Below are 11,369 nucleotides of genomic sequence, written 5' to 3' on the forward strand. Positions count from 1 at the left end.
GCAAGTGACAGCTGGAAGATGGTGCATCTTGTACTGGGTTTGTGGTTGAAGGCTGACAGTTCTGGTTTCCTCCTCCGGCGTCGTAGTCGCGTGGGGGTGTCAGTTCTGGAGTTCGATGGCGTGTTTTGCTTCAAGCAAACTACTTTGGAGGTCCGTAAAGCTGCTGATCAGCGATGTAGCCGTGTCGAGCTTGTGTGAAGAGGTGATTTGTCTCCTTTCCTTAATGGAGAGGGACAGACGCTGGTTTTTTTATAGGATTATCCTATTTTTCAGTCCTGTAACGTCGATGTTTACGTGACTTGTAACTGAATCTTTATTTTATTAATAAAACACGTATTATGATGAAAAAAGAGGATCTCGTTCCAACAAAGTCCACCGAGGGGCTCCGCTCGTCCAGCATCAGTCATTTTCGGGCGAAAGCCCTGTTTTGTTTCCGAGAGAAAGTCCCAAGGGCAGCGCGCGCGGGAAACCCCAAACCCACCGCACCAGCGCGCGCTCGACGAAATGCCGCCGCCGCCGCCGCCGCGGCAGGACTTCCCGGCGTTCCCTTTCGCGACGTACCCGATCCAGACGGAGTTCATGTCCTTCCTTTACAGCGCCCTCTCCTCCGGGCCCCGCGCCCTCGCCCTCCTCGAAAGCCCCACCGGTAAGCTCTGCCCTGCCCCCTTCCCCTCATCCTCCACCACCAAGACCCTAACGATTCAGCCTCCCCGCGTTGCCGCAGGCACCGGAAAGACCCTCAGCATCATCTGCAGTGCGCTCCAATGGCTCCTCGACCACCGCGACGCCGCCTCGCTGGGCCACCCCGAACGGGCCAATGGCTCCGCCCCCGCTGCTGTCGGCGGCGAAGACGACGAGCCCGACTGGATGCGGGATTTCACACTGCAGCCGCTGCCGCCTAAGAAGGACATCAGGAAGAAGTCGGAGACTCACCCGTCCAGGAGGCATGGAACGAAGAAAGTGGGGGGTTCGGAGAAATCTGAGGGAATTCGGGAGAATGACGACGAGGAGGAATTCTTGCTTGACGAGTACGAGAGCGATGACGGGGAGGGCACAGGACGGCAGGCCGGGAAGCGGGCACATTGTGGTGGTGCTAGTAGTAGTAGTAGTAGTAGTAGTGAGAGCGAGGATGATGAGGACGAAGAGGAGGCCACTCCCAAGGTGTATTTCACCAGCCGTACGCATTCGCAGGTCTCGCAGTTTGTCGGCGAGCTCAAAAGGACGAATTTCTCAGGGAAGCTCAGGACAGTGTGCTTGGGGTCCAGAAAGAGCCTGTGTATTAACACGGGTGAGTGGATTATGTGGTTATCTTTGTTCATCTATTTTTGGGGCTGGGATTGTGTTTAGTTGATCTGTGGGGCTGGTGCCTTTGCTTGCAGATGTTCAGAAGCTCGGGAGCGCAACCCGGATCAACGAGAGGTGCTTGGAACTGCTCAAGAACAAGAAGAGCAGCAAAATTAAGGCATGTGTCAATTACGTCAAATTAATTTGCAATGCTCAGCTGCTCTGTTAGATACGTATATCTTTGATTGACTTCTGCACCCAAATTTGGCTGTTTCTTGCACGTTTAGGGCCTGTCATGCTCATGATGTACTAATATTGTTTCCCGACTGTAATTTCTTCCAAGATTTCGAGCCGAACATTAGTTTTGTCAGTTCTCGGTGGAAGTGGAACTAGATTTTTTTTTGAATAGGGGATTACCCCGGCCTAAATTGGTAGTAGAACTAGATATGCATTGAGTTATTTTTTCCCATACTTGCATTCAGTGTGATTGCACAGGAAAGCGTATGGTTATCACTTGTCATATTTGTATGTGATGGGTTGTTAAATACCATTAGTATGCTGCCAATTTATAACTTTATTATTATTAACTGCTAGTAAGATTTTGCGGCTGCAAATATTCAGGTCGAGGGTGATAACAAGAAGGGGCGCCGAACAAAGACCTCTTGTCGGTGCCCAATGTTAGGAAACAGAAGTCTGCAGAAACAGTTCAGGAGTGAAGTGTCCGACCATGGTGCATTGGACATTGAGGATTTGGCACAACTTGGAAGGAAGATTGGAACATGTCCTTACTGTTAGGAATAAGCAACTTGTATTCCCATGAGGCCATAGGCCGATATATATACACGTACAGGTGTGGTACATATGCAGGAAACCCCTTATACTACGGGATAAATACAAAGGGGTAAACATGACTTATATTATAACTCTAACACCCCCCCTCAAACTCATGGTGGAGGAACAACACTGAGTTGGAGAGATAAAAGCCATGTTGTGCTCTAGTCTGGGCCTTCGTCAGGAAATCCGCCAACTGTAACTCGGAAGGCACATACTGAAGAGCAACGACCTGATCCTGCACAGCAACACGCACATAGAAAGCATCAACACCAATATGCTTGGTGAGCTCATGCTTCACAGGATCGCGCGCAATGCTAATAGCACCTGTACTGTCAGAGAAGAGCATAGTCGGTGTAGTGACAGAAACACCAAAGTCCTGAAGTAACCACCGTAACCAAGTCACCTCTGCCGTCAAAAGAGCCATAGCTCGCAACTCAGCCTCAGCACTCGAACGGGAAACTGCAATCTGTTTCTTCGTCTTCCAGGCAATGAGAGAACCGCCAAGATCAGAAGGATCACTAGCCCACGTAGCATCCGCATAGGCCTGAAGCTGTAAAGAACTGGAGCTAGGAAAGAAGAGACGGTGAGAGATCGTGCCCCGAAGATATCGGAGAACACGAAGGAGATGACTATAATGAACCGAGGTGGGAGTAGAAACAAACTGACTCAGAATATGAACCGGATAAGAGATGTCCGGACGAGTGACAGCTAGATAGACAAGACTGCCAACGAGATGGCGATAACGCGTCGGGTCAGGGAGAGGATCACCATCAGTAGCACGAAGGTGAACATTGAGCTCCATAGGAGTCTCAACAGTGCGCTCGTCGGAAAGAGCAGCACGAGCAAGAAGATCCTGGATATACTTTTCCTGGGATATAAAAAAGCCATCAGAGGTAGAAGAGACTTCAATCCCAAGAAAGTAGCGAAGAGGTCCAAGATCAGACATAAGAAACTGCTCACTAAGACGAGCCTTTACAAAGGCAATATACTCGGGGTCATCCCCAGTGATGACCATATCATCAACGTAGAGAAGAAGAAGAGTCCGACCACGAGGAGAGAGGTGAATAAACAATGCGGGATCATGAACACTTGCTGAAAAACCAGCAGTAGTGACCACGGAAGCAAAACGCTCAAACCAGGCGCGAGGGGCTTGCTTAAGGCCATAGAGAGAGCGACGAAGACGACACACCATGCCATCAGGAACAGAATACCCAGGTGGTGGCTGCATGTACACCTCCTCACGCAGCTCACCATTAAGAAAGGCATTCTTAACATCAAGCTGAGATATAGACCAGTGGCGTGCAGAGGCAACGGCAAGGAGTGTACGAATAGTGGTCATATGGGCCACAGGAGCAAAAGTCTCGTCATAATCACGACCATGCTCCTGCTGAAAACCACGAGCCACGAGACGAGCTTTGTGACGCTCGAGAGAACCATCGGAGCGAGTCTTAACCTTGTAGACCCACTTACAAGTGATGGGACGGACTCCGGGAGGAAGAGAAACAAGATCCCAGGTACCAGTGCGTTCAAGAGCAGCAATCTCCTCTGCCATCGCAAACTGCCATTCAGGATGAACAACAGCCTGACGGTAAGAAGTCGGCTCAAGAACAGCAGCACCAGCGGTGGGAAATCCAAAGCGATCAATAGGCGGACGAGGACGAGAACGCAAGCCATAAGTAGGCTGAGAGGAAGAGGACGACTCATCCAAGGAAGCATCCACAGGCCGTGAACGACGAGTGTAATGCTGAGGAAGAGATGGAACAAGAGAAGGAGGAATCGCCAAGGTAGAATCAGGGGGAGGCGACGAAGAAGTCACCGGAGATGAAAGTGTAGAATCCGGTGACATGCTAGGTGAGGAGACCGGGGAAGATGGTGGCGATGAATCGACAAGGGTTGGAGAAGCAGAGGGAGTGGGACGAATAGGCACAGGCGCAACGGGAGTGATAGGGGAGTCAGGAAAAGTGAGAAAAGAGATATCTTCCACGGAAAAGACCGAGGAAGATGGGCGTGGGTAAAAAGGACGAGACTCATCAAAAGTCACATCTCGAGAGATACGCATTCGACGACCGACAGGATCCCAACAACGATAGCCCTTATGCTCATCACTGTAGCCTAAGAAGACACACTCAACAGACTGAGCGGTCAGTTTGGTGCGTTCGCGAGGGGCAAGAAGAACATAGCAAACACAACCAAACAAGCGAAGCATCGAATAATCGGGAGAGCGATCAAACAGACGCTCAAAAGGAACACCACCCTGCAAAGCAGCAGAGGGCTGAAGGTTGATGAGATAGACAGAAGTGAAGATAGCCTCGGCCCAAAAATGAGGCGGAAGAGAGGCGGCGATCATCATAGCACGAGCCGTCTCAAGAAGGTGACGATGCTTGCGCTCAGACACACCATTCTGAGCATGAGCACCAGGACAAGAGAACTGGGCAAGAGTACCCTGCTCAGCAAGGACACCACGCAACATCGTAGAGATATACTCACCAGCAGAGTCGGCACGAACGAATGGGTGAAGAGAACTGAGTATGAACCATGGCAACAAAACGCTTATAAATAGACAACACCTCACTACGTGAAGTCATGAAATAAAGCCATGTGTAACGAGAAAAATCATCGATGAAAATAATATAGTATTTATGACCACCTTTCGAAGGGAAAGGAGCTGGACCCCATACATCAGAATGGACTAAATCGAAAGGACGCTGAGACACTGACTCACTATGAGAATATGGTAGCTGAATCTGCTTGCCAAGACGACAACCCTGACACTCTAAAGAGACATCTCCTGAGACAGACCCCAGAAGGCCTCGACGAACTAAAGACGATAATCGAGAACCACACAGATGACCAAGTCGATGATGCCACTGCTTGAAGGAACCAGTAACAGAAGCGACAGCAGCGGAGGAACTGGCGATGGTGGTGGCAGCGGAAGGAACATGAAGCCAGTCCAACTCCCAAAGACCCTGAGAATCACGGCGGCGAGGGCCAGCCCCAACCAGAGTGTGCGTGCGACGATCCTGGACAGAACAAGAGTCAACATCAAGGATGACACGACAACCAGAATCAGTAAGTTGACCGGCAGAAAACAGATTCATGGTAAGTCGAGGAACATGAGCAACATCAGGAACAGAATAAGGAGTAGAAAGATGGCCTCTACTAGCAACAGAAAGTGGAGTACCATCAGCAGTGAAGACATGAACAGGAGAATCCAGCGAGCGAAGAGAAGACAAAGCGGAAGAATGAGAAGACATGTGAAAAGAAGCTCCAGAGTCCAGAACCCATGGGGATGTACCTGACTGTGTAGAGGGCGGGTGCTCAGTGCGGGAAGCATCAGTCACAGAACCAGCAGTACCCGTCGAGGAAGAACCTGAAGCCGCGAGCAGACGCTTAAGTCTCAGAATATCCTGCTCGGTCAAAGCAATGGCTGAAGCTGGCGGGGGAGATGACGCAGTCACTGATGATCGCGCCTTGCGCAGGTGTTTCCGCTTGGTGTAGCACTGGGACTCAATATGACCATCATTCTTGCAGTAGTCACAATGTGAACGGGGGCGACCTGAGCCTCCAGAAGGAGTGGGCAAGAGCGGCGGAGCACTCGAGCGAGAATGGGGCGGTGCAGCAGGTGGAGTGGAAGAAACCCGAGTAGCGAGCACAGAGGGAACCTCCAGCAAACCAGCACCACGTAGGCGAGTCTCCTCAGCACGAATCTCTGAAAGCGCCTCCATGAGAGAAATACGGCCACGAGCAAGCAACTGAGCACGCCGAGGCTCAAACTCCTTACGGAGCCGAGACAGGAACTCGTAGACGCGATGAAACTCCAAATCGGCCTGGACAGCCTGGCAGCAGGGACAAGTACGACGACCAGCACTGCAGAGAGAATCAAGCTGGCGCCAGATAGCAGAACTCTGTGCATAAAAGTCATCAACAGTAGAGTCACCCTGCTGAAGAGCATGCTCCTGACGAACCACAGACAGGTATAAGGCATCACCAGAGGGCTCATAGCGCTGACGAAGACAGGTCCACATCTGGAAGACAGTAGGAAGACCCAGAAACTCAGAAGCAAACTAAGGCAGAACACTAGCAGTAAGAACAGCGGCAGCACGAGCATCATCATCAAGCCACTGGGTGTAAACAGACAAAGCACCATGATACGTCTGAAGAGCCTCCTCATAAGCCAGAGCCCTCTCATCATAGGCACGATCAGCAGCCTCATCAGCGACCTTAGCCGCATCCTTGGCGGCCTGATTAGCATCCGGAGGAAGAACTAGTGGAGTCGGCGGAGTAGGGGCCACCGGAGGAACCGGACGTGGCGGACAGCAGACCTCGCCAGAAAGAACACCCCAGAGACGGATGCCACGCATGTGAATGCGCATGAAGCCAGCGAACTCAGTGTAGTTAGTACCGTCGAAGATCACCGGACAGCGAGGGACAGCGACATAGCCCGATGCAGCAGACATTTTTTTTTTTATTTGCAAAGATCGAAAGCAGCAGATCGAAACCGGACGAAACCAGCGGCTGGCTGCGTCGATCAGGGGCAGCTGGGAGCTGCGCCAAGCGGGACGGGCTGGGCCCCTGGAGAACGGCGGAGCGGGAGCAGGCCGAGCAAGGCGGGAGCACGGCGAGCGGGAGAAGCAGCACCAGGCGGGATCGGCGGCACCCAGCGGGCGGCGGGAGCGACGCCTAGCGTGGCGGAAGCCTGAGCGGCGGCCTGGCGGGAACCTCCGGGCGGGAGCGACGGCCGGGCGGGAGCCTCCGGGCGGGAGCGGCGGCCTGGCAGGAGCGACGCCGGCGGGAGCAGAAGGTTGCCTGGCGGGAGCTGGCAAAAAGAAGACGCGGCGGCGGCGAGAGAATCGGAGCACGAGTTGCGCGTGCGAAAAAAGAAACCTAAGGCTCTAATACCATGTTAGGAATAAGCAACTTGTATTCCCATGAGGCCATAGGCCGATATATATACACGTACAGGTGTGGTACATATGCAGGAAACCCCTTATACTACGGGATAAATACAAAGGGGTAAACATGACTTATATTATAACTCTAACACTTACTACGGTGCACGTGACATGGTCCGCTCAGCTGACCTTGTAGTACTTCCTTACCAGTCTTTGTTGCTGAAGTCTGCTAGAGAATTACTTGGCCTTAATCTGAAGAACAGTGTTGTCATCATAGATGAGGCTCACAACTTAGCAGACTCCCTTACTAGCATGTACAACTCAAAGGTCGAATCTTCTCAGGTGAGGATGTTTTTGTTCTGAGTTCTAGATTCCTAACATCTGTTGGAAACTGCACTGTGACGCATCTCATTCCACACATTATACAGAATTAGTCTGACTGTATAATGGTACTCTAGCTTCATAATTTCGTTTGCTTGCACATTCAATAGTGTTATCCAAGATCCGAACATGTGCCGTATGTATGTTTACTGTATATAAGGAGACCTAAGCAAAGAGAGTTTTCTGGTAGAGAGCTTGACTTGACTCAGTTGTGTTGTTGTGGCAGACAACAGGATACTAAAAATGATATTTATTGGTCCATTTTATAAAATTTCCTTTACTAAGCAAAACATAATTAACAAATGAACTGAGACTGTTTGCTTCCAGTTGTGGAAACTAACATAATTTTCTGATTCTCATTTTCGTTAGTTGAGGGCAGTCCTTTCCCACCTGGAGGCATATCTCAATAGATTTCAGAATGTTCTGGGAGCTGGAAATCGACGTTACATCCAGACCTTGACAGTTCTAACACGGTCATTCCTACGATGTTTGATAAGTAATGAAGACTGTTCCTCTGCTGTGACTTCTATGACTATAAATAAGTTCTTATTCTCCCTTGATATTGATAACATAAACATAGTAAAACTTTGTCAGTATCTGAAGGAAAGCAATATAGTCCACAAGGTGAAATATTTCTTCCACTACATTTCCACTCAGTCTTGTTGTGCCTAGAATCTATATCCATTGACTAATGATATGCAGGTTAGTGGATATGCCAACAAATTATTTATCACCGAAAATGGTGTGTGCAATTTGAATCATGGACAGCAACATGGTGAAGGAAGCAGTATAACAAGCTTTCAGGCTTTGACTGACCTTTTACGCTCTCTACTGTACTGCAATGATGATGGAAGAATCATAGTTGCACGGCACAAGCCTGGTGGACAACCTGAAGATGCATATATTAAATTCGTGATGCTTTGTGCAGAGAAAACATTTTCTGAGGTGATGTACCTTGCTCCATATGTTGCTTGGAGACAAGAGTTGTCCTATTTCACGTAAGTATTTATAGATCTTTCCTCTTGCAGGTTACAGATGACGCACATGTTGTTATTATGGCTGGTGGAACCCTCCAGCCTATTGAAGAAACAAGGTTGCGCCTGTTTCCAGGCTTATTGCCTAGTGATATAAAATTCTTCTCATGCAACCATATTGTTCCCCCTGAGAGTATTCTTCCTATAGCTGTTACATGTGGGCCCTCAGGCAAGAAATTTGATTTCAGCCACAGTTCAAGGAGCTCTCTTAACATGGTCTGTATACCTCGATCATTTCTCCTTTACTCTTGCTACTCTAGTATTTGCTGAGAATGCCATTTTATTAGTTTATCTTGCAATGGGCACTGCGTTGTGCTTTCTGATTAATATATACTCCCTCCGTTCCTAAATATAAGTCTTTTTAGGGATTTGAATATGGACTACATACCGATTAATATAGACGTATTTTAGAGTGTAGATTCATTCATTTGCTCCGTACGTAGTCCATATTAGAATCTCTAAAAAGACTTATATTTAGGAACGGCGGGAGTAAATACCAATGCATACATATTTTTAACAAAATAATTAAGACCTAATGTTTATTGCAGTATTCATTGTGTGATTTGTCTATAGAAGTAATCAAGGATTGTACCACTCTGTGTTAAAGTATATTTGCAACTTTTAATCCATGCGACCCTCTTTGTTTCTTAATATTCTTTGCTGTTAGAACTTGCTAAAATATGCATGCTTAATTGCCTTGGTTTATTTGGTTGTATTTCATTATGAAATGTAAATGCCAGCCTTCTAAATGAGTGCATGAATTGCTGTGTCCAAACTCCTTACCAACAGCCAAGTTTTGTTCTATAAAACATACCATGCTAACTTATAGGTTATATTTGCTCTTGTGTTAATATTTTTTTTGGTAATATGCTCTACTCAAATGCACATTATTTTTGTGCCTATTCTTATCTGCTTATCTTTGCAGATCGAAGAGCTTGGACGTTTTCTTTGCAATATAGTGACAATAGTACCAGAAGGAATAGTAATGTTTTTCTCTTCCTACGAATATGAAAAACAAGTTTATGATGCATGGATGGCTTCAGGCACAATTTCTAAGATTTCTAAGAAGAAACACGTGTTCAGAGAGCCAAGAAGCAGTGTTGATGTCGAGGTGATACTCAACAAATACAAGGAGGCAATTCAATCCTGCAGCAAAGGTTCAGGAGACACTAGTGTTAACGGGGCACTTTTATTGGCTGTTGTCGGTGGGAAGATCTCTGAAGGTATAAACTTCAGTGATGGTATGGGTCGTTGTGTTCTGATGGTTGGATTGCCTTATCCAAGTCCAGATGATATTGAACTGATGGAGACAATAAAACACATTGGAAACTATTCTACCTCATCTGTGATTGGAGATGATAAGCCCTTCAACGGAAACGATGAATGCAAGCTTGAGCCTGGCTTTGATGTACTAAGGAAGAGCGGTAAAAGTGGCCGAGAGTACTATGAGAACTTATGCATGAAAGCTGTGAATCAGTCTATCGGTAAGCTGATGTGTCATCTAAGTCACTATTTTGCTTTAGTTCTGTTCTTAAACGATGAACTAATTTGCTTGCAGGTAGAGCAATCAGGCATGTAAATGACTATGCTGCAATGCTGTTGGTTGACTCACGTTATGCACACACCTCATGAAGCAAGGGTTTCTCTTGCCCCGTTGAAAAGCTACCCCAGTGGATCAAGACACGACTCACTTGCGGTCAAAACTATGGGGAAGTTCATAGATAGTTGCTTCAGTTTTTCAAAATCAACAAACAAATACATTGAAATATTACAGATGTTGCTACATTTAATGAAGCCAAGCCTGTACAGGCTTGCGCAAACGTAATGCATTTTTGTTTGGCTGATATCAGTGCAATGTGCATATGTGTAGCTGCCTACTGATGACAAACTGTTCGAAGGTACTGTTAGCACTTGAAATCCCATGTTATCGGTGGCTGATATCAGTTATCAAAGGTATGTGCACACCTGTTGTTTTCCCACACTCAGATCCGTGAAGCACCACACCATAGTTAAATTCCCTAAGGCTTTATTCGGTTCCACGGGAACCAAACCTCCTAATCCATATGTACAGCTAGTCTGTCCGGTTAGACCCGGCAAACCTCCCACCACTGGCCTTTGTACATTGGAGCACCAAATCTACTAAACGTCACACAGAATTAACTTGCTACAAAAATCATACATCCGTGCACCAAATTAACCAAACGTCACACGGCAAGCTTTCTAGAAGTTGATAATTTAGAAGGAAAAAAGATCCAACCCAAACAAGGCAACATGCACTCTGAATATTTAGAAGTCGAAAAACGACCCTAATCAACAAGGAAAACCCTTTGTTTCAACCGACTGATTCTATGGCTGGCGCAAACCTTCTCGGGAGCCGTCCGATCGAGTTTGATCGTGCGGCGCTGGCATCTCTCACGCCCCCGCCTAGACAGCAACACGGGCTCAGCAGCCTCAGCTTCGACTGCATCGCGCTCGACCGCCTAGCGTCTCAGGGAGATGGAAGCAGGGGCGTCAGATCCGGGCGCTACTCAAGCAGTAGCTGGTGTGAGAGGCGACGCGGCGGCGAGCATCCGGAGCGGCGAGCCACGGCGACGGCGGCTGGATCAAACTAAGAGAATCGACGACGACGCTTTGCCACGCAGGTATTCAACACACTTCCCCCAAATCGAGCTGAAATGCTAGGTCTTGATACAAAATCAGGGGTACGCATGCGGGGGCTCGATGAGCGGCACTCGTGAGGCAGAGGGGAGTCAATGGCGCTGTGATTTTGGGGAAGAGGGGCTCGTTAGGGCGGATTTCCTTGTTTCGATGCAGCAAATCCACATTGAAAGCAAATCCAATCTGAGATGGGTGTGATCTGGGGCTTCACAGCAGCGAATGTTGTTTTTCAGACTGGGAGTGGTGCTTCATTGCAGCACAGACTGGGATGTGCTTCTTTTATTTT

At 48.2% G+C, this 11,369-nt stretch overlaps 1 protein-coding gene across 1 annotated transcript; it reads left to right on the forward strand.

Annotated features, from left to right (window-relative positions):
• Positions 1-255: 255 nt before the first annotated feature.
• LOC109746422 (uncharacterized) lies at positions 256-10,269 on the forward strand. The gene is made up of 8 exons (XM_073510005.1): positions 256-646; positions 725-1,288; positions 1,380-1,462; positions 7,761-8,015; positions 8,094-8,336; positions 8,420-8,641; positions 9,351-9,909; positions 9,984-10,269. The coding sequence occupies exons 1-8, from the start codon at positions 505-507 to the stop codon at positions 10,055-10,057; spliced, it is 2,142 nt and encodes a 713-aa protein (XP_073366106.1). The 5' UTR covers positions 256-504; the 3' UTR covers positions 10,058-10,269.
• The last annotated feature ends 1,100 nt before the right edge of the window (positions 10,270-11,369 follow it).

Source organism: Aegilops tauschii, chromosome 1, assembly GCF_002575655.3.
Source record: "Aegilops tauschii subsp. strangulata cultivar AL8/78 chromosome 1, Aet v6.0, whole genome shotgun sequence".
Taxonomy (NCBI): Eukaryota; Viridiplantae; Streptophyta; class Magnoliopsida; order Poales; family Poaceae; genus Aegilops; species Aegilops tauschii.